A 26,393-nucleotide genomic window follows, 5' to 3' on the forward strand; every position below is an offset into this window, starting at 1 on the left:
ATTTAGCAGCACATGCGTTCTGCTGAATACAGTATATAAAATATACACTGGCATATTATTACAGTAAAACATTTCCTTTGTATAAAAATGATATATATACAGCACACTCTCACTGTTACACGTATAGTATACGAATATTAGTTTTGATAAGATTAATGTTAAGTTATAGTATAGAATTCGGATTGTTACACTTCACGAAAGAAATAAAATATCTGTAAATACATAATAAACAAATGTAAACAAAATAAATATAAAGAAAAAGTAAAATGCACTTTGGACGGTAAGCATTACAAATAATACTAAGGACACGCGTTTCGCGAAAATAAAGAGAGAAAAAAGTATTTTACATGTAATGAAATATTTCTGAAGATTTAGAAATATTTTATATATGTACAAATAACTTTGTTGTCATTGATAGAAAAATAGCATAGCTAATAAATTTTTTAATGAGTTTCAAAATCAGTTGATTTGTTGATGTTCTTACGATTAACGCTAACAGGTAAAAACTCTGATATAACAGAGTAAAAAAGAAACAAGTAACTGTTCTCATTTTTAAAATAATAAAATGTTAAACAAGTATTTAACCTAACATAGTATTCTGTCGCGATGGTCAATCTAAATGTCAATGTACATAATAAATATTTATGCACCTCATAATGTAAAGTAATAACAGTCTGCAATTCGAAAGATTTTTTACTACCTCTTATTCCTAGCTATATGATGACTGACATTAATAAGTATTCAGAAAAAATATCAAAGGTACACTTAATACAAATAAGATATTTCTACATGCTTACATCTTTTTAACGTAATATTTGAACTCATAATTGTATATTATTTCTTTTATATTATCTTCTGTGATAATTCTACTATGACGAAAATCAATAAAATAAAAATGTTTAATGTCCAGTTATTTTTTAATATTTTCATTATTATAAGGGATTCGATAAATTTGTTCGTGCTAATTAGTTAAGTTTACCAGTCTCCAGTTTAATACAGTTGTCATTAAATCGAAACAGTAGAATTATGTTTCTTTTTATCCTCCCTATAAAATCTTTTGTTATGACACTTCAAAGTGCACTTATAAGCATAATTTCATCTATATATTCTAGCATCGACATAGCGAAATATCTAACTTCATACTTAAATAAACCATTCTTTCTTTTTTTGAACTTGATGACCAGTGGCAGAATGAACTACCGCTGAGTCTGGATCCAGTGCTATTTCAGCACCCTTGTCCTCCTGGGTCAAATATTCGCCTTTGTGTCTTGACATGTATCTTCCTATAAGTACTGTCATTATAACTAATCCTATAATAATGACTGTCAACACGCTTCCTAAAATCGCGGTGTCGGTTTCGTTGTAAGCAGCTCGAACTTTTTCTTCATCTACTTGCGGTGGTGGACGAGTTTCTACGATATCAGGCGGATGCGTAATTGGTTCCACGCCACAAAAATCTTCCGTGAGAGGAGTACCTAAAGAACGAACGTTTCCAGGTCCATCTTCCTGGAATAGTAACTTCAAAGGGTAAATATCGTCAAATTCTACTCTAGATATGCAACCAGCAAAACCTTCTGTCATGGATTCGTTTCTTCCAATATACATATACTGTATATTATTAAATTGTGCATCGGCTGAGGTTTTAATGTTAAAGGGGAATTCTTTCGGCTCGTAATTATCGACTTGCAAAATGAGTGTCGCTCCTGAATCCTTCCTGCCTACCCTAACATCATGATACTGTCCTAGACCAAAATGCTTATTAGGGAAAATAACTTCTTGTCGTTCAAAACCGAAATCGAAAACGACACGCAAATGCCCGCTATTTGAGACCATAATTGTCATATATTCTCCAGAGATGTTCGAAAACAGGCCGAGTAAAAATCCTTTAGGATTCGTTGTTGTAAAACCAACTCTGATTTTTTCGGAGATAGTGGAACGCCAGCTACCCATGAAGTCGTACTTTATCATTGAACTTGGACGCATATTTACTCCAATTTCTATAATAAAACAAATTTTAACGTTAAAACTCAATGTAATACACAATATTCAATACCCAATTTTTAATAATTTTAGAATCATACAGGACGAGATATAAAGAATTATCATTTCCTAAAATTTATTAGGTCGTCCGAAAAGTTTGTTTCGTTTTATAAGGAAATAAAGGATGCATAAAATTTTCCGTTTTATATTACTTTATCGAATTACGTATGATCCATTTTGTTCTATCAAGATAAAGATTACAACGTTCAACAGATTAGGTTTCATATTTGTATAAAAATGCATTGTTGTAAAAGACTTGTCTGTAAAAGAAAGACACTTTTCGGACAACCTAATATTTATGTTAATTTTTATCAAGGAGAGAAACATACCATCTGCGCAAATTGGACCTTTAAATGCAGTCCATCGACAGTCACAAGAATATCCATCATATCTTTCATGGCACGTGCCATTGTTAAGGCACGGATTACTTTCGCATTTACCCATACAACCTTCAGAAATTCCATATAAATTTTGACGAGCATAACTTCTCAGATCTTGCAACTGACCATTCAAAAGGAGAGCTCTGATACACCCAACGTAACCATCTCTATAATCTGTCGTGGCGCCAATCACGAGATCCGATGTGAGATGAAGCGCTCGTACTGGCCCCGGAGGTTCCCTTACTTCATTCTTTAACGCTCCATCAATTACGATTCTAGCTTCCTTACGATTTCTTTCAACCGACACGGAATGCCATCGATTATCAGCTAATTTGTACGAGGTTTGTACACTGACCGTAAGTGGGCCACTACCTGCTAAATACTGGAACTGAATCTGATTTCCACTATTTATAGAAATCTTTATATAATCTGTGGGTCCCTTGCTATGAATTATAACAGCGTTTTCGATGGTCGTTTTAAACTCGAAATAAATATCACCGCTGTGACCGATATCAAAGGTTGGTAGGTTGATGGTAGCATCAACGATGCGGAATGTTACTACGTTCTTGAACAGATCTACAATAAAACGAAATGTTTTATTTATTTTATATAGGATTAAGGATAGGATATATTATACAGGATTAAGGAGGGAGAGGGGTCAGCTCCAATAACATTGATCTTGAAATTTGTTGTAGAATAAAATATTACCCAGAGGGATGACCACTTCTATGTTATATATTAAAGTAAATATTATTGAGGCTGATTCCTCTATACTGAATAATTATCAATACTTTTGTTATTCAAGTACAAATAAATAGAGGTGACTACAAAAGTTTGAACATTAATACAAGTGGATGGGAATCAATAATAATTAAAATGCTAATTACTATTATTTTACAGTATCTAATGTACTTACAAAGATACGATACACATTTAAATGTTTGCAAATGTATCTTTTAAATAATTACTTTAAATGGTATGAATCTTACCTGACCTTACCTTGGTAATCAACCAAGGTAAATTAGAACCTTACAAACAATTTAAAATAAATTAAATATCCTGGTTTACATGCATAATGCGTGGAAAATGTTTTAAACTTACCATCTCCCTCACAAATAAGTGGCCCAAGCGTGTAATGACCCATTTTATCGTCCACCGGTGTACCAGTATCACCAAATCGTAATTGTTTAACTGGAAGATATTCCTTTTCAGTGATGTCTCCGCTGTCTTCTAAGATAGTATCCAAGTCAGCATCACAATTGCACCATTTTGTAGGATCCGCGCAATTTCCAAGTATACCGCATTCGCATTTACGTGAACCTGGTAATGCTCCTCCCCAGTAGTCCATTTTCTGATTATTTCTACTGACCCACCACGAGTTTGGTCTGAAATAATCTCCTTGCGGTACTAAAATTACATTATATTACGTTATTCAAATACAAAATATATAATCTTCGACGAAAATCGTACATTTAAATCTCTGTTAATAGATTAATAAATAATTACCTGGAGAATTGAACAGTTTAGAAAGTCTACATTCATAACTGATCCTTTGTCTACAATTCGTGGATCGATTAAGAAGAGCTTCGATTTGATCCATGTCCGCGTCGTAAATGATATCTTGTTCAAAACTACCCGGCTCTTGGAATCCATCCACAGGTGTAATGCGTTCATTGTTATGTCGCAAGATAGTCCTCACGCGTCCGTCTGTATAGAATTCACAAACTACCGGGAATGGTTTCAAAGGACCGCTTCCATCAACGTCTATTTTAATATCTGCTCGTTGACTGACTGAGTTTATGTTTTTATATGCTTCGCATGATAGAGGATTCAAGGAAGTGTGACAGACAGCTCCTGTATATCCTGTATTGGCACAATCACAGAAGAATTCATCAGAATTTTGACGACATACACCAGAATGTTTGCACGGATTTGGATTGCAACGATCCATCATTTGACATGCATCGAAGACAATTTCGTTCTTGCAACAGTATTCTTCTTCCTTCCAGTCGGTTGGTAGCTTATAGTTGCCATCGATACTAATCATTCTCATACAACCAACGAAACCGCGGTTGCTCTCTATCCCTGTCATACCACCAATCATGTAAACAGGTCCTGTGATCATATCTAATATACGTCTCGTCCTCATAGGTGTTCCATCGACATTTAGGATAAGGTTATTCTTTGAAATTGTTAATATAACTTGGTGCCATTTTCCGTCATTGAACTTTTCATCGAAATTGTCTAAAGTTACTAGAGGACTTCCTTTCGTTTGAATATCAACTTTCAATCTACCATCTTCCAAAAATAGCTAATATATACAATATAAAACATTATTAATATGTATTTGATACAGAAAATCTTCATCTTCTGAAAATAAATTTACAAACCTTTACGAAACCAGGTGAAGTAAATTGATGATATAAAATAATTCCTCTATCTTCGTATGTCCTAAAAGTGAGGGAAGCATTCAAAGAAGATACTCCCTCGTATCCTTTAAGTCTGGCATATGAGCCATGAGTTAAAAATGTTACAGGGATTATAGGTGGTTCTGGACAGCTATAAAGCGTATTCACTTTGTAATATCTTAGATTCTCCCCGGTAATTCCTGTTTCCTTTAAATCGTGAATAATGCTAGTCGCATTTAGATAAAAGTTTTCTATACACCCTGTAAAATTTTGATTGACTACCAATCCATCTTGTTTGTTAGGTACACCACCTATATATAACTGGTGAAGGTATTTGAATTAATTAATATTATAGATTTGAAAATGCAATAAAAGATATTATACATTATTTAGCTACTTACTGCTCTATTTAAATCCAGTCTATGAAACTCTCCTTTTATCCTTCCCCTAATTAATACCCTATCTACAGAGAATGAGATATTCTTCCTATTACGCGATATTAGAACATCGTGCCACATATTGTCATCCAAAAGGCTACCAACAGACAAACTAGTCATGATATCAGACCCCAAATCTATATTTAATATCATTCTGTTGTCTTTTAATTGTAAAGCTATGTAATCCCCTTGTGTCCCGCGAGAGTACATTAAAATACCATCTGCATTGTTCGTTTTGAACCGGAAGCGTATGAAATGTCTGTCAGTTTCTATTGGTTCCCTCAATAAATCATACCGTAAAAGAGATGAACCATTGAAGGAAAGAATGTCAGACACTACAAAAAGAAAAAATTAGTTAAGTAGAGACTTTGGCATATTAAGAGAATTTCTTGATTTGGAAGACTAAAATTTAGTCATCCTTAAAACATTTTTTTTGAGAGAATTATTCACTGCAAAAATAGGAACCACACTATTATTTTAATTTTTTGGTATGAAAAAGTAATTATTATCTTAGAAAAAGAGATAATTCTTTAAAATATTACTTTATTAACTATAAAAATGTGTCAATTTCTGATTTATGTAGATTTTCCATATCGTAGTGAAGTTATGGTTTTGTATGATTTCATGTTTTTCTTGAAAAAAGTCATGGAATGTCGCTAATTTTCTCGATAAAATTCACAACTTCCTCTTAAAAGTATGTCATTGCTTACCATAACCACATCCATACAATTCTATTCTTAACGATATTCTATCCCGCCATCGGGTTGGATTTATTCTTATCCATTGTGCAATAATTGGTACTTCAAATTTATTAAGTTTTATAGTATCACCATCTATGTTGCCTTTAAACATCTATAAGGAAAGAAAAAAGACGTATATCCTTGTTTAATAATGAAATGCAATCTTTGTTAAATTTACTATAATCATTTCAAAAACAAAGTGTTTCTTTTATAATGTTATATAAAAACTTTGGAATTTTTGTTAACATTTACATAATCTGTTAGTTGGTTATGTTTGATTTAAGTACAACATTTATGCCTAAATTGTAATGCATAAATAAATTAAACATAGATTGGTAGACATTTGGCATGCTTTTATCTAAAGTTATGTTAGTATAGCATTGTTATTTATAAGTGCAGAAGCATGAAAGCAAATGTTAAACATTCTGTTGAAAGTACCGTGTAAAAAATGTAAATTATTAAAATAATTATATATATGTATAGTGTTTAATAGTTAAGAAAAAGTCCTCACAAATAGAAAAAAAGATCTTCAAGCTATGTGCTTGAGCATTTAGTAGAAATTAAAGAAATCATATTTTTTAATTTTTTAGAACATGTGAGATTTAAGAAATTATTAACATATAAAAGCAGAATCATAGTTCCCATTGTGCCTCCACCAATAAAAAGAGAGCACTTCTGCTATGTATTTCTCACTGAAAATATATAATTTTAGAAATAATGAAATAATTCTTTTACTGAAAAATATGTTGGTATGTATAACATGTAAATGTTATATTACATATGTACAATATTGTAGCAAGTATATCATATCTTGGAGCAAAAGATAAAAATGATTCTGTACAGAAAAGTTCTACGTTTCTTTATAGTCAATATCTCTATTAATACCTCATCTACACCATCCTGGCTTTCATAACTGGCCCAGGCTTGCCCATCATCAGAGTACTGGACAATATACTCTGTCACATATTCATTAGTATGTGCACGACCTCGTGTAGCTATGCTGCGTATCTCATATCTGTCCCCCAGTTCCACAGTAAGATGTTGATCATAACTGCTAAGCTCTGGTGACCACGTAGAACCTCCTGCAAAGCCCAGCCCCATGTCCATGTGTAAAAGGAAAAGAGTAGAAGCAAAGCAGTTAAGTAAGAGAAAGAAAGTGTTATGAGTTATTGGAAAATGGTAACATAATGATTATCATTTGTGTTTATATTTTAATAAATAATTATTTTAATAAATATTTTATATTATAATACATAAAATTCTATTTTTCATAATAATATTTACATCATTCAGAAATTCGGTATGAAATGCATGAAAAAGATATAGCTGTTGTGTATTCATTTGTACAAATGAAGAAGCATACTAACAGTGTTGTGTTAAACATGCAAACAGTATCTACCTACATAGAAGTTTTTATGATGCAATGTTATGGAAATTCATTCGTTACTTCATTCATGCTAAAGATACTTAACTAATATCATACTGAATTTCAAAAACCCAGTCTTTTGCATTATCGCAGTGCTATGAGTTTTGTTAGTCATTAGTTAATATTAGTTACCAAATGCAATATACCTTTTTAACAAATCTGCTCATGGATTATGGCTATATTAGCACAGACACTGAGTCAAAAATTGTATAGGTTCAGTTTACCTTAACATTACCATCTTCTTCTTTGTAATCAACGTAGTCCAGGCCATTTGTACCATAACTGATAACATATTCCATAACATACTCATTTTGTACTGCTCGTCCCTGGGTCTCCACAGCTGTGATGTTCATTATTTGACCCAGGTCGATTATAAGGTACTGACCAAAGTCTGAACTGCTAGCCGTCCATGCGCTTCCGCCTACGCCACAACATATACGCATGCATGCAACTCAAAATGAACTTAAGGAAGCAGTCATATTTAACAAAGTAGGGTTATCAGAGAATTAATTACTACTATAATTATCATGTAATGAATTTAAGATAATTATAACATAACTAAATATATTCATAGCTGAAAAATACAAGTAATACTTAAGTTATACCTTTCAAAGGTGTCTATTAAAATAGTTGAAAGCAATATCATTTAAAAGAAATACATATGTATAAGTTGGAAATATATATGTTATGTGTTATTTATGGAAAACTCCCTTTCCCAAGCAAAAGAGAGGAAATGTGTAAAAGTAACAGGTTTGTGTATTGTATGCACATAAAATAAATGAATTTAAAATTTTTTATTGCATCTTTTGTAGTTTTTAAACTGAAATTTATAATTAATTTCAATATTCTGTAAAAACTGTATTCTTTCAAATATCTTAAATTATTGTTAATGTTAAGTGTACATACGAAACTATGAATTTTATAAGGAGGTAAAATAAAATTTGGACACATATTTCTAACTATATTTATTAAATTCACTAACTAAATGCAACTGTTATATCTGTACATCTTTATTACGCATACATAAAAGCATTACTCACAAGAAACTAATGTAACAATATATAAAATTTAAAGTTATGGATGTTCCTTTTTTTTGAAATATTCTTCTGTATATTTAGGATCTTGTGGAAATAATGGAATAGCATTTGCCAAAAGTATATCACTGTTTACATATTCAAATATTTTCTTTTGCGAGTTTGGTGCTTTTCCACTTTTTTGTAAAGCTATAGCAACACAGTGTTGGGAATTCAATAATGTTTCCTCAAACAACCAATCTTGTTTTACATCATTTATATATAAAACAGTATCAGTTGTAACAGAATTTTCCATGAGTTCTGAATTAGTTTTAAAAGACATTGATCTAAGATCAATCGTAATACCTTTGCCTATAGCTTTCACATAACTTTCTTTTAATGCCCAATGCCTGCAGAACATACTAATTTTATCAATGTCATTAGAAAACATATTTATTTCTCCCCATTCTAAAGGTGAAAAATTCCTATTCATTATACGGAAAAATTCAGGCAATTGCTTACCACCAGTATATTCGAATTTCATTACGTCTATTCCTAAGTTTACATTCCTTGTTTCACCTGCTAAAACTGTATAATTACCGTGATGAGATATATTAAAAGACAAGTTTGAGGAAACATTTTTTAAAATAGGTTTATTATATGCATCTCTTGCAAATACTATAGCAGAGTATGGAATATGTTCATACTCATTAACAAATTTTCTCATCATTAATCTACCTGCAAGAGAAGCCCTAATATCTTTACGAAACACAAATCTGCCTAATCTTTGTTTCTCTTCTAACTGTATGCAAGAAATAGCATAAGCAAAGTCCTTTTCACTGGGATTCCATTCCTTCCAATTGAATGCCCACCGAATACTTTGAAACATGTTTACTAATATTAATTTTAACTCTGATTTATAATCAGGTTAAAGTTCTGCAAACTGTTATTTGCTTCTGTTTTATTAAAGCACTGCTTTTTTTAAAGGCTCTTGTCTTTTAAAAAACCAGGCTACTCTTTAGCATCCACCTGGAGCAAATAGACAGAAGACATTGGATTACTTTTATAATAAATAACAATATTTATTTTTAATTGATAAAGTATTCATTAAAGGATTATTAATTAATTATTAATAATGATCATTTGTGTGACTAGTGCTTGTTGCTTAAGAAGAAATCAGATGCACAGAATAACTCTGCAATGAGTCAGTGAGTTCATTTTACCTAATTCAGGTCTGGAGTTCTTTTAATTGGCTAATGTATGTGGGTGTCGATGAGAATTGCATTTCTTTAAGTTTTAAGTCTTTTCAAACAAATCAAATTTCATGTCTAACCTTAAATATACAGATACATAATATGTGGATAATACACTACCTGTATTGCTATTAAACTTAATAATAAATATAGACAAAGAAAAGCAATCTTAGTAACAGGTATACATCATCACATACGTTTTCAAAATATGATATATAGATAGCAAGCAACAAACTACAAATTATCAAATGTTTCTAAACTTGTACAAGAAGATAACATAAGAAATGTTATTGAACAATATAACTAAGGGAAAATGCAATATATAATATCACAAAAAAAATTAGAAAAGCTTTACCATTAAGCCTGGCATTTTTTGGACCTCTGTTAGGTAATGATGTGGTAGCTGTTAAGTGAGCTCTGTCCAAAAGTGGATCGTTACATTCATCATCTAATTAAAAATTACATTTAAATTAATAATATAATATACATCAACATATCAAATATCATTAAAGTAATTTTTTAAAAATTATAAATTCAATATAATACGTTCATTTTATATAATACAAAATACCTATCAATTTTTAATAATAGGATTAAAGAATTTTATTTTATGTAATCAGTATAAAATATCATGCTTCTCTAACAATATATGTACATTCATACATTAGGGAACGATAAATGTATGATCGTAATGCAATACATTTCTCAAGTTCTAAAGAATATTAAATCTTAAGTTGAATATTGGTTCATGGATTGGTTGAATTAGAAACAAAAGTTTGCTCGTTTTTCAATAAGTTTATCATACATTAATTCTCTACTACGCCATGTTGTAAAATGGGCTTGGCTGCATTGAATCATCTTTAGGAAAATTATTTCTCTTACGGAGGAAAAATTTCATACAGTTAATAATAATATGTACTTACACGCAGAGGTGAATGAATTACTTGCAATTGCGAAAACGAACACAAAACACCTGATAGTATTCATCGTATCATTGCCCTTTCAGAGAGCAACATACGAGAAGCTACTCCTAAGCGAGACGCGTTGTTGAAACTGTTACTGATTCTCTCTCACGCTCTCACTGGAGTCATTTCACTAGTGTTTACTCATACGTACACTGCGACACACATATATGGTCACACATACATGCTACTATACTATATAGTACTTATCATATTATATTATATTGTAAAATATTGGATTATCTTATAGCATATTACATACTACCATCACATTATTTAAGATAAGATATTAATAATTATATAGAGAATATTTAAATTCCAATTTGATGGAATAAAACGTGAACTTTTTAAACACATTGGCAGAATTTAATGTTCATACATTTTTTAAAATGCAATGTAAGATGTAACGGAATTATTATTCTACCGTATCTTAAAGGTATACTAGATTTGTTATCAAATTATTTATTTGTTGCGAAATATGTTTTTATATGTATATATGTATATGTTTATATTTATATACGTATATATATACATTTTATAACTTAAAATTTAAAAAAAAGTTACCGATAGTCGATAAAGTCAAATACATATATTGACTAATCAGTGATTATACATGCCTAATCAATGTTTAAATTGAAAGTAAATTTTCCTATGAAATTCCGAAAAACATAAAATTCTATATTTCTACAGCTTAAATAAAAGAAAGAACAGAGTTTATTGAGGCCTAAATTGGACTACAAGTAGCGTAATCCTTAGCTTGGCATCGTTTGCCAAAGATTAATTGATACATGTAAAAGCAATGTATGCTCTGTAATAGGATGAACAAGTATTGTAGAGGTATTCGTATGTCAATATTAAGATCTCACATCTCGTTCAGTACCTCGTTCGTGGTACGATTATAAATCGAATACAATACATATATATTTGTCAGATTCCTGTCATAGCATAGTCGACAACGTCACGTGTGACAGAAATGTATGTACAAATTTCTGTTTAACGTGTTTAAATAATTTAATATTATTTATATCATTTTTCTACTATTTTCGCATAATTAACTGAAATATAATGGCTGATGAACATGGGCCTCATAATGAAGAGAAAGAGAAACAAGATGAGCAACCTAATCAAGATGACAAAATTCTTCAAAATGAAGAAACTGAACAGGGAGAATATGAAAGTACAGTTGAAGAATCAAGGAAAAGGGAATATTCTGCGCCAGCAGAAGATGCCATGTACGATGACGATTATTCCGAAGCTGAAGATTATGGATACATGCCTAAATATGAAAAGGACTGGACGGAAGCAGTAAAGTGTTAGTCTTCATTTTGTCAATCAATAGTAAACTCTTTAATTAACCATAACTAATTAATTTTATGAAACGTTATAAATATAATTAATTAGAATTTTCTGTGAAGCTATTTCTAGCGAAACCATAGATTGGGAAAAGGAAGCAAAGGAAACAGTACGCTTGGACATAAGTACATTAAAAGAAAGGCGAAGAACGATTTTCGATTTAGATTCTTATTCTGCTTCCGGTCCATCAACCAGCGATCTTCTACGTCTTGCTTCGGTGGATTATGTACCCGAACCACCGAAAGAAATTCGCTATTCTGTTTCACTAGTAATCCAAATCAATGTCATTTTATTTCTTTATATTGTTTTATTGGTTCTTCCGCCCAAAAAACTCCTCAATTATGTTCTTATTCGATCACTGGTCTTTTTTAGATCAAATAAACAACCTATTAAGTAGTACGTTCTTGTTCAGGGTGCACCAGGTATAGCAAGGATCAACTTGTCGTCTCTAACGCAAAAGGTAGTTGGCTGTGTCATAGGAGAAAACGTTAGCACCGAGTATCCTTGGGTATACGTTCGGAAAGAGATCATTGAAGACAATATAGATCTCCACGAAGACAGTAGCGATTTCCTGCCAATAAAAAACGAGATTCGAATGTTTCCGAATTCGAAGATATTAATCGGTTATGTTCCATCGTTAACCGAAGAAGGTCAGTTCTACATATGCTTGACGGAGGATGGTCGAGATGCTGTGATCGAACAAATTCAGAAACAAAGAGAGGAACATGAAAGTCGTGTGAGGACCGCCGTCTATAAACCGTTAGGGAAATGGCAGGAATTTAACAGCAGTGTAGAGATCGAGGCGTCCATCGTTAAGAATACTAGACCGCTGTTAGAGATCGAGGTAAAAAAGTGGAAGGCGAAATAAGGGAATGAATGAAAGTACTTTTATCATGTAGGCAATACTAGAATGAAGAAAAGAGTTTTTTTGTAACAAACGTGTCACTTTTTATTAATATAATTTTGGAGAATGAGATGGACTTTTACTATACACATATAGGGGATCTATGGTATATAATTATATATATATGTATATATTTTACGATTTTGATAATGTAATATTTGTAATGTACGATTTACGATAATGTAATATTTTACGATTTTTAAGATAAAGTCGTCCTGAATATTCTTTTTGATAATTTTGCAATTATATTACATTCTGTTAAAAATAAGTAAATGTTCACTTTTGGATGATAATGTATTGCGTACATCATCGGTTCATTTTAGGTAATAGGAACAGCAGATATATTCAATGCATCATTCCAATTCGAAGACAGAAAAGTAGACGATGTTAGAGATGGATACATCGAACTTCTCCCTTACCGTCAAATCTTTGAAAATATTCCACGTAAACTGTTAAATAATATGACTCAAGTTACTCCGGATGTTCGAGACGTGGAAACTCAAACGGCTCTTTCGGTATTTACAAATTGTTGGGTTCAGTACAAATATGAATATAAGTCTCCGGATATATCGAAATTTACGCCAGATAAAGTAGAATCTTTGAGGAGCTTCCTTCATCGTTTCAGTGACTATGTGTGCGATCAAGTTAGTTTTTTTTCAATCTAATAATAATATATAATATGTAATATAATTCGTCTATTTTTGTCTTTATACTATTGTAGTTGTTGTTAAATGCTACTTGGGACATTTACACGAACGATTATGGCAATTTAGTGAGGAACATAAGAGACACACAGTGGCCGATACCTGTAAGCTATGAGGAACACTTGAGCTTTCACGACGAACAGCACGTGGCTAATAAAGTCATCAATGACCTTTGCTGGCATCCATTATGGTCTGGTATAGCGTTTGCTGCCTACACGAGCTACTCAAAGAGTCAACATCTAATTGGACCTAAATCTAACGAAGAGGTGAATCTACAAAAAAGATGTCTTTCTTCCAATTTCTTAGATTTCTTAAATTTTTAAGATAGTAAATCTCGAATTTTCCGTCCCAGGTAGTTAAGGCTTGCGACAATAATTTTGTTCTCGTATGGTCGTTCAACGATCGTTTGACACCAAAATTGGTTCTTGAATGTCCAAGGGAAGTGACATCCGTAGCTGTGAGTCCACTAGATGGAAATCTGATCGTAGGTGGTTGCGCAAATGGCCAGTTAAGTATTAATAATCTAAAGTGCTAAGAAGACTATTATTAAAAAATATGAGTATTTCATAACAATATTTAATGTACAATATAATTATAATTTAATATTAAAATGAAAAAAATCAATAAAAATGTACTTATCAATTAATGTCCTCAATTACTAATAATTTTAATGTTTTATGTTTATAAAATACCATGTTTAAACTATTACAGATCGTACTATGGCACATCCCAGGTAAAATCGAAAAAGTGGAAGCGGTAATTGTGTATACAGCTGCTCAAATCAAGCATAGAATCGCGATAAAGACTTTGACCATATGGATGCAGGAAGTAATTGGAACGTCCGTAATCAGACCTACTGCAATGTCCTCGTTAAAAGAGAGCCAGAAGGCGGCTGTTACTCAGATTATATGGATTTCTCCGTATGATCAGCTTGATTCCAGTGGCAGAATTACATCATTGCCAGAAGACACTAGTGTCAATGATTTATCGTCGCAATTTGTAACTGCAAGCGAGGATGGTACGATCGCTTTCTGGAACTTGAAGTTAGATGAAAAGTTGGTCTTTTTTTTAAGTAAATTCGATTCATTACTTATTATACATGTTGTGAGGATATCATAATTAATTTAATATTTTAGAGTACTTTAACCCTAGTACGAGTATGTAAATAGGAGCACGCTTTGAGCATTTCAAAAATACTTAAAAACTAAGATATATAAAATATAGAAAACATCTAAAACAGAGTATTCGTTATAATTAGATTATAGAAGTTAATATCGAGTTTTTATATATTTTTTAATATCGAGTTGATATACAATTTTTACCCGATAAACAAATAATCTTCCAGTTTTTCTTATCATTATAAAAAATATATGTTTATTTCAACTTTGTGATCAATATTATTAGAGAGAAAAGGAGATTACACATTCAGAAACTAGAATACGATTTACTTAAAGTGCAAGTATTTGCCATTAAATATAAACTAATTAAATTAAAATGAAGGTTCTCCAGAAATGAAATGTTATCCCTTATTATTTTATTTTGTTACATAAATATATGATGAATATTGTTTTTTAATAAGTCATCATTTTCATCTGTTTTATACCTTTTTTAGCTTCGATCAGAAAAGTTTATTCGTTCACGATTATGCACTTTCATAAATTAAATAAAAAAGAAGGAATTAATCGGAAATTAAAATATGGTTTACAGTTTCTTATTGAATTAATCTTTACTAGCGAGTTAATCAGAAATTGTTATTATTTATAAGATGGCAGATGTATAAGAAGGAGAAAAAGGAGAAAAGGAAAGAGACCGTAATAAGACCAGAAGCATTGGCAAAGTCGATATCTCCGTTTAAAGTACTGGACCGTATTTTCAAGCCCTATTATGTCTTGACAATCCAACATCCAAACGAAAGTCGAAACGTAGTAATAACTACTATGAGCATGTATGCACCGAAATTTATGAAAAAACGCACTGACGTTGCTCCATCAACGCAAGATGTAACTATCCGGAGGTATTTTGAAAATGTTATCAAGAAACCAGATTATGTGATGAAACCGATGATACATGTCGGTACTGTTGAAGGTATAAAAAAACAATTTATAAAAAGAAAAAGTAGGTATTTTGCTGTAGATATTTTTGTATTTATATATATTAATTATATATTATATTTATTTTTACTACACAGGTTTATCTTAAATTTCTTTGTCTTGGTACAATTTTTTGTATATAAAATAATTGTAAAATATTAAGCAATACAAGATAAATCAAACGCCTTGTATATTTTTAAATCATTAATTTAATTCTAATTTAACTACATTTGATTTTCTAGGCGATTTTGGTTGTATCACGTGGGAGGGATACGATTTCACAACAGATTTAAATATTAATACGGAAGTATGTCAATGGTGTTGGTTTAAAAGAATACACGATGGTCCTATAACACATTCTGTTAGATCTAGACTAAATACATCGTGGCTTGCAACCATAGGTGGCAAAATATTCGCTATTTGGAAGGAGGATATTGGTATACCGTTATTTTGGAAGAAATCACAAGTTAGGTACATTTCGGATTTTTAAAACATTTCATTGTAATTATAATGCTCTCAAAATATAACGTCTCTCGAATATAATAGCTCTCGGAAGCATTTGTATAGTTAGAGAAAATTTATATGTATATATATATATGTTGTATGTATTATATAAAACATTTCGACATTTCATTAACATTATAATGAGACACGAGTGTCTTGATTATATTGAACCTAATCTAGAAATGTATATAGAAGCTATGAGATATTTGATACGAAGATATTAGTGAGAAATTAGTATACAACATGAATAGTCATCTTGTATTGACTTTTAAAACTGTTCCCCTGTAAAAGAAAATGTAACTTATCACGTTCTTTTCCTTTACTTTTATATACAAAAAAATAATTTATCCTTTTATATAGCCTCACTGCTATTTCTTGGGGTAGTTATCGCCCCACGATAGTAATTCTAACACGATTAGATGGTACCGTCGAATTATGGGATTTCATGGTGAAAACAGAAGAACCATGCGTCATGCAGAGTCTGTCAGGTCGCATAATTACAGGGATATACACACACGAATTATATTTGACTCCACAATGCGTAGGATTTTGCGATTTCAATGGTATCTTAAGGATGTTTCTCGCTCCCGATGTTTTTTTCAAGAAGGACACCGCTTGTGTAGAATGGATGAGTAATTTTATCGAACGCCAAGTTAAAAGGGTAAATTTGTACAAAATGAAATGATATTTTAAACTTAATTTAATCTATCAACGTCACGATATAAATTGGCCAAACTACTGAATTGCTCATTTTCTATACTATGTCTAAACAACGCAGATCTTTATTTTCACTTATTCTTCTTGTACTATTTTATTTTAATTCACTATTATCTTTGTATTATACAATTTTTCAGGATTGTAATATTTTAATTCTTCAACTTCTTCAGAATAATTTTTTTATCTTTTCGAATACAATTACAATTTTTTTCTCATGGCATACTCATTAGCTTTGAATGGGTTATTAACCCATTCGGACGGGTAATTCCAGGTAAAGAGCTGTAGGGAATGGTTAGAGAGATGGACACAAACGGCTTATAAGGAGATCAAAGAAAAACAAAGAAAAGCAGAGAGGAAGAAACAAGAGGAAGAAGAGAAAGCAGTCACCACTAAAACAATGGAAACTGGACCTTTAGTAGAGCCTCTAAAAAAAGGCTTAGTATGTTTCTTTTAAACTAATATAACTAAACTAATGTTACTAAACTAATATTACTAAAAACTAATATTACTAAAAGAAAAAGATCAGCTTATAGAACCGGACTTCTTTTTAATGTAATAATAATAAGAAAAAGAATTTAAACTGTTATTTGATCGTTAATTGGGACGATTTTTTAGAAAACATGGGATATGATTGAAGAATCACGTGAAAGATGGAAAACAAGGGAGTTGAAGCACATGCAGCAAGTGCTTCTGGAGAAGAAAGGTTTAAAGAAAGACGACCTCGAAAGGCAGCGTGAACCTATTCTAAGATTACGGCAGGATGCAGAAAGGAAGAAGAAAAAATTACGGCAGACATTAAAAATGCAAGAAAGTATTTTTGAGCACACCAAAAACCTTTTCTTCCCTAAACATCAGCCAGAGACCAAACGAATTTCCGTGGCGCCAGTGCCAGGAAGAATCGATAAACCAGTTACTGTGGAGGACACTATACTCGAAGAGGAAATGATGGTAAATGGAATGACGAAAGTTGGATTATAGTTTGAAACATATAGCAGAAAATTCTATGATAATCCCTCCATAGGCAGATTCTATAGGCAAACTACTACAAAATTTTATCTCTGAATTTTTTCATCAAAAATGATTCGAAGAGCATACGATTAACGCGGATTAACAGAGTAATTTTATTAGAGGCGATTAATTGTAGTAGAGGAGTTAAATACTTCAGAATCTTTTTTTAAATTTTTGATAGTTTAGAATACTAAAAAAGGTAAACTTGGATATAACTGATCTAATTTGCCTATGGAGAATCATCAGAAGGTCAATAATAACTTAACACACTATATCACAACGTCCAATTTATTCATCTCGTTTCGTCTTATTGCATAATCATTGTATCATTATTACATCGTTACAAGAAAAAAGATGTTGAATACAATACACCTAAATATTTTAAAGAGAGCTTCCCGAGCATTTACATGACTTTCATTATTATTACTATTGTTCTTTATTATTGGCCATTGTTATGTGCCTTATATCGCGTCTAATTTTTCTAATGAAAGTAGTGGAACCTAGTAGTAGTGGAAAGTAGTGGAAAGTACAGGCACCTTTTATGAATATATTATATATGTTACACAGAACTGAAGTTTCAAATTTGATCAGTATAATCATGACAGTTATGTCTTATTACAGTGCTAATGTTTCAAAATATTTTACATACAACATGGATATAAAAGTTTTGATAGAAGTGTCCAAATAGTTTCGTCAGCTACTGTGTACTATGATCGATCGATTAATATTATTAGAGGATGTCCTTACCGTATTTTAATTATGATCTTTTTTCATTTATGATTCTTTCTCTAATGAATTTTAAGGAAATGCAACGAATTGACCCGAATGAAGAGATCATTTACCATTTTATGGAAACGCAGGCTAAAGTGTTAGCTGATTTACAGAAGCATCCGTTTCAGCATTCGTTTAATTGGGAGAATATTCTAAGAAAGAAAAAAACGATACGCGTCACGATGGATACCGAGTTGAAAAAATTGAACAAATCGAAGAAGAGATTCAGTATAATCATATAAATGATACCTACGATAAAACATTAATTTAATTATGTAACTATGACTTAGCATGAAAATATACTTAACACATAGGTCACGAGATATTTTGTTTTAATGTTTTTTCATATGCGCGTATAGACGGCTCAAGAAATTAAAAATAAATTGATTTTTCTGTTACGTTACCAAGGCAACGGAGCCTTGCATATTCTTGTGACAAATGATTAGCAAAATAAATATATGTCGAAATTTCGAGAGGGTGAAAAATAATCGGTCAGTATTGCCACAACATCGGTAGGTTTGTGTCAATCGTGCATCGTACTTTATAAAGTGTTTTATCGTTGTACAACATTTTGTTATTTGAAAGTCCGCGTTTTAATTTGTGAGGAAACAATTTTTTAATTATTTTACAAAATAGGCTCTAATTCTAAAAAAGTAGTAAAATATCTCATAGAAATAAAAAAATTGAAAGCCAAGATGATAAACTAAACAGATGTATAAAAAATATGTAGTAATATTTAAGAATACTTTATAAATGTGAATTTGAAAAGTGCATATATGCATTATACAAAATTTTTTTGGAATGCTCAAAAATGTGTGGACCCTGGAAGCGCGTTGAACGAGCAAAATGCTGTACGCAATATGACTTAGCATGAAAATATACTTAATTTTCAATGAAAGTAATCTTAAAATATTGTGTTACAAAAATAAAATTTTATTTTGTTTATTGAAAATTAATGTAAAAGATTAAAGTAATGTTGAGGTAACAAAAAGTCAAGTTGAAGAAAACAAATTGAAGAAAAAAAAGGTGAAGAATTGCGCTTTATTCAACTGCAAGAAACATTGTTGCGTGGATGAATTGAGATTAGATGATTCACGTTCACGTAGATGAACTGAAAATCAGTGCTTTACAAATATAATATCCGGTATTCGTTAGAAGAAGGATTCAAGCAAACAAAAGAGAGCAATTTGCGTCGTAGTTGTCTCCACCTACCATCACATACGCTGTAAATAATCTTCAATTTTGTTGTAGAAAATGGTTGCAAACAATTTTCATCTTTACAACATAAATAAAAGATCAAAAGTAGTTTTCTTAAATTAATAAGGATTATAAACCAATTAAAAGATAATAACATGTTTTGAGAATTTAAGGAAATTGCCGTGATGACAAATATAATAGCATTCTTCTTAATAGCGTTAGTCTTACAATTATTTTTGTCCTTGAAATATATTGAAATAAGACCTACATAACGAATTAAACGAAAGTTGTTCTGGGAATATTTTTCATGGCCATTCAATTTTTGTGTATATATATAAAGGGGGTTACTCAATCTTTAAATTTGCTTGGCAACTCTAGTATTCTTTTACGATATTGCGTCATGTTTATATGTATATAAACACTCATGTTTATACATTAATGGAATCATCAGGAAAAAGACATGGAATTTGCAGAATTTTCCAGAGCCCAACCTGAACATCGTCAATTTACTAAAATATTATTAGTGAAATTTTACGAGTGACAAGTTACAATATATACGTATATCAATAATTTATTTTGCATTATAAAAGAGAAATTCAATATAACAAAACAAAAAAAATTTGCAAAGTAAGTTTTGCAAATTATAAGTTATCTGATTATTCTAGTTAACATAAAATTGCAAAAAGAAATTTATAAGTTATAGTTCATCAACTTATTAAAATTATTAATTGGTAAATTATTAGATGTTAATCTAATCCATTTCGAATTAACCTCTATAAGATATAAGAATTATTCTCTTTGTTGCCAGTGAAATCTAGGCCTAAAATCTTTCATCGTCTTTGACGATCATTTTGTCGCGGTAATAGGTGAATTAATGGAGCAGGATCATTCTCGAAGTAATTGTTCATAACCATTTTGAAGGAATAGCGAGTGGGGATACATCAAATAGTACGAATAGTATAAGTAGGCCTTCAGCACAGCATGCAACCAGTTTGTCATTATCCGTGCATAAATGTACATATGTAGTACGTTCCTTTCACTTTCTGCGTTTATTCTCCAAGATTGAACGGTTCGTTCGCTTACGGCGTAATATTTATTTTTAATCTTTTAATCGACTATTATCTCACAAGTTTACGTGCTTGATAAAAATTTTTTATTTTTCTTATTTTGCACGTTACTATAATTTAAGAATAATTTTATCATCATAGTTATTGTAGATTTGTCATTTTTATTTTAAAAAAATGTTAAAAAGAGTACAAGTAATTTTTAGTACCTATTAATATAATTATATAAGTTTTTATTTTTCATGGTATGAATATATTTTCAAACTAAAATTATTTTTTGATATTTTTTAAAACATAATCGATCTTCCTTTTTAATTAACATTTAGATTTAAAATGAACAGATAGAATTCGTAATTTATAGATCAAAAATTGATTCATAAACAAATCGATAATCAATTTAATTCTAACTTAACGGTTCTCAAAGTAGGTCAAAATTATAGAAATTTATGGGACCTTTGCCATATCATAATTGTATACAATATTATATAATTATTTTATTTTATTTTCAGAATATTTCACCATGAATCGAATAATCATACTGCTCACTTTCATTGCGCAGGTATGTTTGCCAAAATATCGGTTTCATTAAAAAGAAATTAAGAAATATTCCTAAAAAGAGAAATTAATTTATACTCTTATAAATTACTTAATATAATTATTTAATATTACGAAATTCATATCTCATAGCTAAAGGCTGCACACGTCCATTTGGTACCAAATAATGCTAAAACGAAAAATGTAACAGGGGAACTAACTTTGGTTCAATGCGAGGATAATTTAATTGAAATTACCGGAAAGATATATGGACTTACACCAGGATTACATGGTATCCATGTACACGAAAAGGGAGATTTACGAGATGGTTGTATGTCTACCGGTCCACATTTCAATCCTGAGAATGTAAGTTATTATTTAATAACAAGGCCACATTAAAATTTGCATTCAATTCTTAGTAAATTACGTATAAAATATGACCGAGCTATAAATGATGCTTATAAAAGAAATCTATCTTTGATTTCTACTTTTAGGTCACTCACGGTGGACAAAATAGTCCAGTGAGACATGTTGGCGATCTAGGTAACATATTAGCAAACGAAAGCGGAGTTGCTGATGTAAATATCAAAGATTCTATTATTTCTTTTACTGGAAATAACAATATCATAGGACGTGCAATTGTCATTCATTCCGGCGAAGATGATCTTGGAAGAGGCAGCAGTCCTCTTTCTGCATCTACTGGAAATTCGGGAGATCGTTGGGCTTGCGGTATAATCAAAGCTGAATAAATTCCTAATCTATATTTAATCCTGATCATTATATTTAAACATTTTGCTTATATATTAAGTCCAATGTTAAAATTTAAATTCTAATACCTTGTCCTATGTTTCTCCTCATCACAAGAATCCCAGAACTTTAATTTCTATTTAACATGCTATTACTTATTAAATAAATGCTTTCAAAATGCTATGTATATATAGTATATAATTACAATATATATATACATAATTACAATTCCAAACTTGTCAAAAAACGTAAATTGTTGATGAAGATTGTGAATTTTCTCAATTTATTATAGACTCACTATTTCAATAAAACATTTAGCAGCGATTTTCATCCGGGATGTTCAATTTTTGTTAAAGTATGTCCGACTGTATATTGCGAATTCATAATGTTATTAAGAGACATTTGCTCGGGTTCTGGAAAACTGTTTATCAATTGTCCGTATGGTTGTAGTTGAATTTGATGAATATGTTCCATTTCAGCTTGATGAACTATCTTTGATATTTCTGATTTTACTTTCACTTGTAATGTTGGTGGAAATTCCCGAACTGTCTCAGCTACAGTTTCGAAGTATTTTGTTAGAACATCACGAGTTTCACATTGTTTATCATTTGCATATTCCATTACGAGAGATGAAGATCCGATTATACGAGGTTTCTCATATGTGTTCTTTAAATTTGAATTTGAAAGTTGTTGAGTTGGAAGAGGATCCGATGGTATAGTGATTACAGATATCGATTCAGATCTTAATTTTTCATCATTGGTGTTGTTTAAATTGGTATTTTCTATTATAGTATCTGAAATACGAGGCGATCTTCGCACATTGTGAGTATAAAATTCCGGTAACCATCCATAAAATGTTGCTTGCCTAAAATATGGCTTTAAGAATTCCATTTCAGAGTGGTACTGATATGGTTTTGGAGTCCGTTTTTTTTTTACTGTTGACTTCCTGTTGATTACTGTTGATTTCCGTAGAAATCTTAGATACTGATCTCTCATAATAATCCATCTCCTTTTACATCGTGCAGCTAAAATAGAACAAAGTTTATAATTAACACACATTTTGCAATAAGTACAGGATGCTTGAAATAGTGCATCTTGCCCACTTTTTTTGTTTTATTTCCTTTATTTTATTCTGTTCATTTTTCGTTTTATATAACTGCCCAAGGATACACATATAATGGTATATATGATAGAATTGTAATAAATTTTTTACATAGTTTAACCCCTAGACGACTATCTGCATATCTAATATTCTGTGTATATTTTCAGATTGGTTTTAAACTTTACTGATATAACCATAATAGTTATACCTCATTGTAGTGTTAATGAAATTTCAAAATGTTTTATATAACATGCTTAACATATATGTTAAAGCTTTCTATGATGTATCATGAATCATTGTTCACAACGGGTAAAGAAGTCATACAATTTATATATGATATTTTGGTTTACACATTGTCTTTACATTCAAAAATTTGTTCTGAAGAAAAAAATTCAGATCTACAAAGATATCGTATGTATAAAAAATAATAAAAAGAAAGATATAAAATACTGTTATGGACAGTATGGTGTAGATTTATGTAAACACAGCTGCTTTGAAATCTATCACACAATTCTTTATCTTTAAGTAAGTTATTTGCCATTATCTTAATATACAGTTTTTATTGTTTATTAGTCGTCTAAGGGTCAAAGTTGTTAAAATTATGAGAAGATCATGTAGCATCTGAAAAATTCCAATTTAGTAGTCCAAAAAAGACAGTATACAAATATATGGTTAATCAACTAATCCTGTTGTTCTCTTTGGATATACATGACTCAAACTGGATCTAATAACTATCTATTATTAGAATATAGATAGTTTATAAATATTTGGTTTTTGGTATTCAATATAATTTTACTACTTTTTGTGTATTTCACACTTAAATAATATTAAATTTATTCCTTACTTGACAATCCCATAATCCTCGCAATTTCTTTCCATGCATTATTTCGTGCGACGTTAGATCCATAATTCTCAGCAGAAGAATTGTATAGTAGTTCATGTTCTTTCACGAGTTGTATTAATTTTAAGTTATCTATCCTAAATAAAATATATGGAGTAATGAACAAATAACATTACAATAGTATACAACTTATATATATTCGATTTACAATACCTTTTTAAAGACACCATTATCAACACATAACAATATCAGTTAATAATAAAATACACTACTCATGTGCAGAGACAGGTTATCTTTAGTATCAACAATTATTAATTATTATCATAAGCAGTTATTAGTTATTAGTTATTAATTCAGGTTCTCTCAATATTACGGTCTTACAAACAGATCTGGACCTTCAGACTCGATAGGAAAAACTATTTGAAAAATGAGTTTTGAAAATCAACAAAGACAACAAAGTTCTCGTGCTACAAGATATATAGAGATGAATAGAATATCTCTGTCTTTGAGACATTTATTGCATGTCACGCATGTGCAGAACGAGACCCTTTTTGTCTTCCATGTTGATTTTTCAGGACTCGATAAATTTCAAACATTGTAACTGACATTAAATTATTTTTTACAAGAATTTACAAGATGAGAATCTTTAGTAATTTCTTATTTATTTGAATGTATGTATTAGGTTATTTGATAAGTTCACAGCAAATTTGAAGCAAGAATTGAAGAAAATGTATTTTTATGAGAGTTACAAAGTAAAATTTGTTCAAAATTAAAATCCAATAATATTAATTATAGAGGAAATACAACATAATCTTAAAATACGAATTTTCTTTTGTAATTCATCTTTTTAATTTATTGAGATATTTGAATTTCCCGCCACATGTGCTAATTTTACTGATTCAGCGCAAAATAAGATTACCAATACACCATAGATAATTTAAATTGTGGATTTTATTCGAAAATAAAGTATAAACGTTGTTTGTTCTTTTTAACAGAGATGGATATGTTTATATGTAACAAGTGTTTTGCCACACCACATAGAGGAAAAAAACCATTTTGCTTGACTCAATGCGGTCACATATATTGTAATGGATGCATACAACAAGGCAATAATAAACAGCATAAAATGATAAATATTACTCATGCTATAAGTATATGCTCATATTGTATATAAAAATAAATCTGTTTTCTCTTTCATAATTTAGCTGAAAAACAGTGTCCTCAATGTCAGCAGATTGATATTTTTTCTGTCGAGTTACAGCAACCATCATTGTCGAAAGTAGAGAATTTCTTTGCTCCATTGAATGAATCATTGGAATCATTACACAAAATATGTGGTTTTCAGAATAATCAAATGAAAATTATGATACAACGCTTTCATGAAATCGTGTGTTTCTTACTTTCTTTTTCTTTTTTCTTTTTCCTAACTTTTGTATGTTGAATTGAAAGAAACATATGTTTTTAATCAAATTCTCAAGGACAAAAAATACGAAACATTGAAGTCCCACTACTATAGCCTAACTCAAAACATGAAAATGGTGAGAGATAAATATATTAAACTGAAAATGGAAAATACTGAACAGAAAAAGAAATTAATGTCTTTCGAGATGCAAAATAGGACTTTAAACTCTTTAAGTGATGTATCTACACCAATAAAATCTGGCAACAACAGAAGTTCAAAAATGAGGTATATGGATACAAGTCCAAAATTAAAAATTTCAAACTATTTTATAACTTCAAATTCTAAAGAAGATAATTCCTGGAAAATTCCTTTTATTTTTTAGACCTGCATCAAATTCATATTTTTCGTGTGGGGCGAATATGTCGAGTCAATCATTTGACGTGAGAAAGGGAAATGCAATGTTCGAAGGTTTTCGTATTCCTTATCCTCATATAGTACGATCAGTTGGTTCTCGTGGAACTTCGGATACCAACTCTACTTACCTTTAGATTTTGGACAGAATTAGAACAATATTTTAATTTATCTATACATAATAAAAAATGGTAACTGTATCCCTTTCCTTAAGTCATTAAAAATGTATAATAAAATGCGTATAATCTTACAATGAATTCACCTTATTATTGCAGAATTAAATTTTACAAAATATAAAGAATTAAAAACATATGGAAGAAATATTTATGAAAAAGCAACAAAGGTTTTTTCTACATACAGTTACTAAAAATTAAAGAAGTATGAA

The 26,393-nt window shown here is 30.5% G+C and overlaps 6 protein-coding genes across 7 annotated transcripts; 3 read left to right on the forward strand and 3 right to left on the reverse strand.

The window, feature by feature from the left end:
• Positions 1 to 1,143: 1,143 nt before the first annotated feature.
• On the reverse strand, positions 1,144 to 10,759 carry LOC117232677 (neurexin-4). Its single transcript, XM_033492207.1, has 10 exons — positions 10,621 to 10,759; positions 10,053 to 10,145; positions 7,656 to 7,852; positions 5,976 to 6,117; positions 5,230 to 5,600; positions 4,811 to 5,149; positions 3,927 to 4,731; positions 3,522 to 3,827; positions 2,370 to 2,996; positions 1,144 to 1,997 (listed from the first exon to the last, which is right to left on the reverse strand). The coding sequence occupies exons 1-10, from the start codon at positions 10,682 to 10,684 to the stop codon at positions 1,144 to 1,146; spliced, it is 3,798 nt and encodes a 1,265-aa protein (XP_033348098.1). The 5' UTR covers positions 10,685 to 10,759.
• Positions 8,414 to 10,145, reverse strand: LOC117232679 (L-aminoadipate-semialdehyde dehydrogenase-phosphopantetheinyl transferase). The gene is made up of 2 exons (XM_033492210.1): positions 10,053 to 10,145; positions 8,414 to 9,473 (listed from the first exon to the last, which is right to left on the reverse strand). Exon 2 carries the CDS (start codon positions 9,331 to 9,333, stop codon positions 8,506 to 8,508), a length of 828 nt encoding a protein of 275 aa, XP_033348101.1. The 5' UTR covers positions 9,334 to 9,473; positions 10,053 to 10,145; the 3' UTR covers positions 8,414 to 8,505.
• Positions 10,760 to 11,396: 637 nt separating the features above from the next.
• On the forward strand, positions 11,397 to 19,033 carry LOC117232680 (WD repeat-containing protein 63-like). 2 transcript variants are annotated; one of them, XM_033492211.1, is made up of 13 exons: positions 11,397 to 11,971; positions 12,075 to 12,280; positions 12,425 to 12,856; positions 13,240 to 13,560; positions 13,638 to 13,886; positions 13,973 to 14,128; positions 14,332 to 14,675; positions 15,386 to 15,705; positions 15,953 to 16,181; positions 16,575 to 16,875; positions 17,203 to 17,370; positions 17,547 to 17,879; positions 18,743 to 19,033. In XM_033492211.1, exons 1-13 carry the CDS (start codon positions 11,725 to 11,727, stop codon positions 18,950 to 18,952), a joined length of 3,516 nt encoding a protein of 1,171 aa, XP_033348102.1. In that variant the 5' UTR covers positions 11,397 to 11,724; the 3' UTR covers positions 18,953 to 19,033. The 2 variants fall into 2 exon arrangements, with proteins under 2 accessions (XP_033348102.1, XP_033348103.1); XM_033492212.1 differs by lacking the exon at positions 18,743 to 19,033 and adding an exon at positions 17,953 to 18,433.
• A 1,841-nt stretch (positions 19,034 to 20,874) lies between these two features.
• LOC117232686 (superoxide dismutase [Cu-Zn], chloroplastic-like) lies at positions 20,875 to 22,273 on the forward strand. Its single transcript, XM_033492218.1, has 4 exons — positions 20,875 to 20,976; positions 21,481 to 21,530; positions 21,659 to 21,871; positions 22,000 to 22,273. Exons 2-4 carry the CDS (start codon positions 21,492 to 21,494, stop codon positions 22,252 to 22,254), a joined length of 507 nt encoding a protein of 168 aa, XP_033348109.1. The 5' UTR covers positions 20,875 to 20,976; positions 21,481 to 21,491; the 3' UTR covers positions 22,255 to 22,273.
• Positions 22,250 to 24,957, reverse strand: LOC117232683. Its single transcript, XM_033492216.1, has 3 exons — positions 24,409 to 24,957; positions 24,199 to 24,332; positions 22,250 to 23,277 (listed from the first exon to the last, which is right to left on the reverse strand). The coding sequence occupies exons 1-3, from the start codon at positions 24,423 to 24,425 to the stop codon at positions 22,580 to 22,582; spliced, it is 849 nt and encodes a 282-aa protein (XP_033348107.1). The 5' UTR covers positions 24,426 to 24,957; the 3' UTR covers positions 22,250 to 22,579.
• A 235-nt stretch (positions 24,958 to 25,192) lies between these two features.
• Positions 25,193 to 26,254, forward strand: LOC117232836 (RING finger protein narya). Its single transcript, XM_033492522.1, has 4 exons — positions 25,193 to 25,301; positions 25,374 to 25,582; positions 25,674 to 25,882; positions 25,980 to 26,254. Exons 1-4 carry the CDS (start codon positions 25,193 to 25,195, stop codon positions 26,143 to 26,145), a joined length of 693 nt encoding a protein of 230 aa, XP_033348413.1. The 3' UTR covers positions 26,146 to 26,254.
• The last annotated feature ends 139 nt before the right edge of the window (positions 26,255 to 26,393 follow it).

The sequence above is a fragment of the Bombus vosnesenskii genome, unplaced genomic scaffold (assembly GCF_011952255.1).
Source record: "Bombus vosnesenskii isolate JDL3184/JDL3185 unplaced genomic scaffold, Bvos_JDL3184-5_v1.1 scf7180000013293, whole genome shotgun sequence".
Classification (NCBI taxonomy): Eukaryota; Metazoa; Arthropoda; class Insecta; order Hymenoptera; family Apidae; genus Bombus; species Bombus vosnesenskii.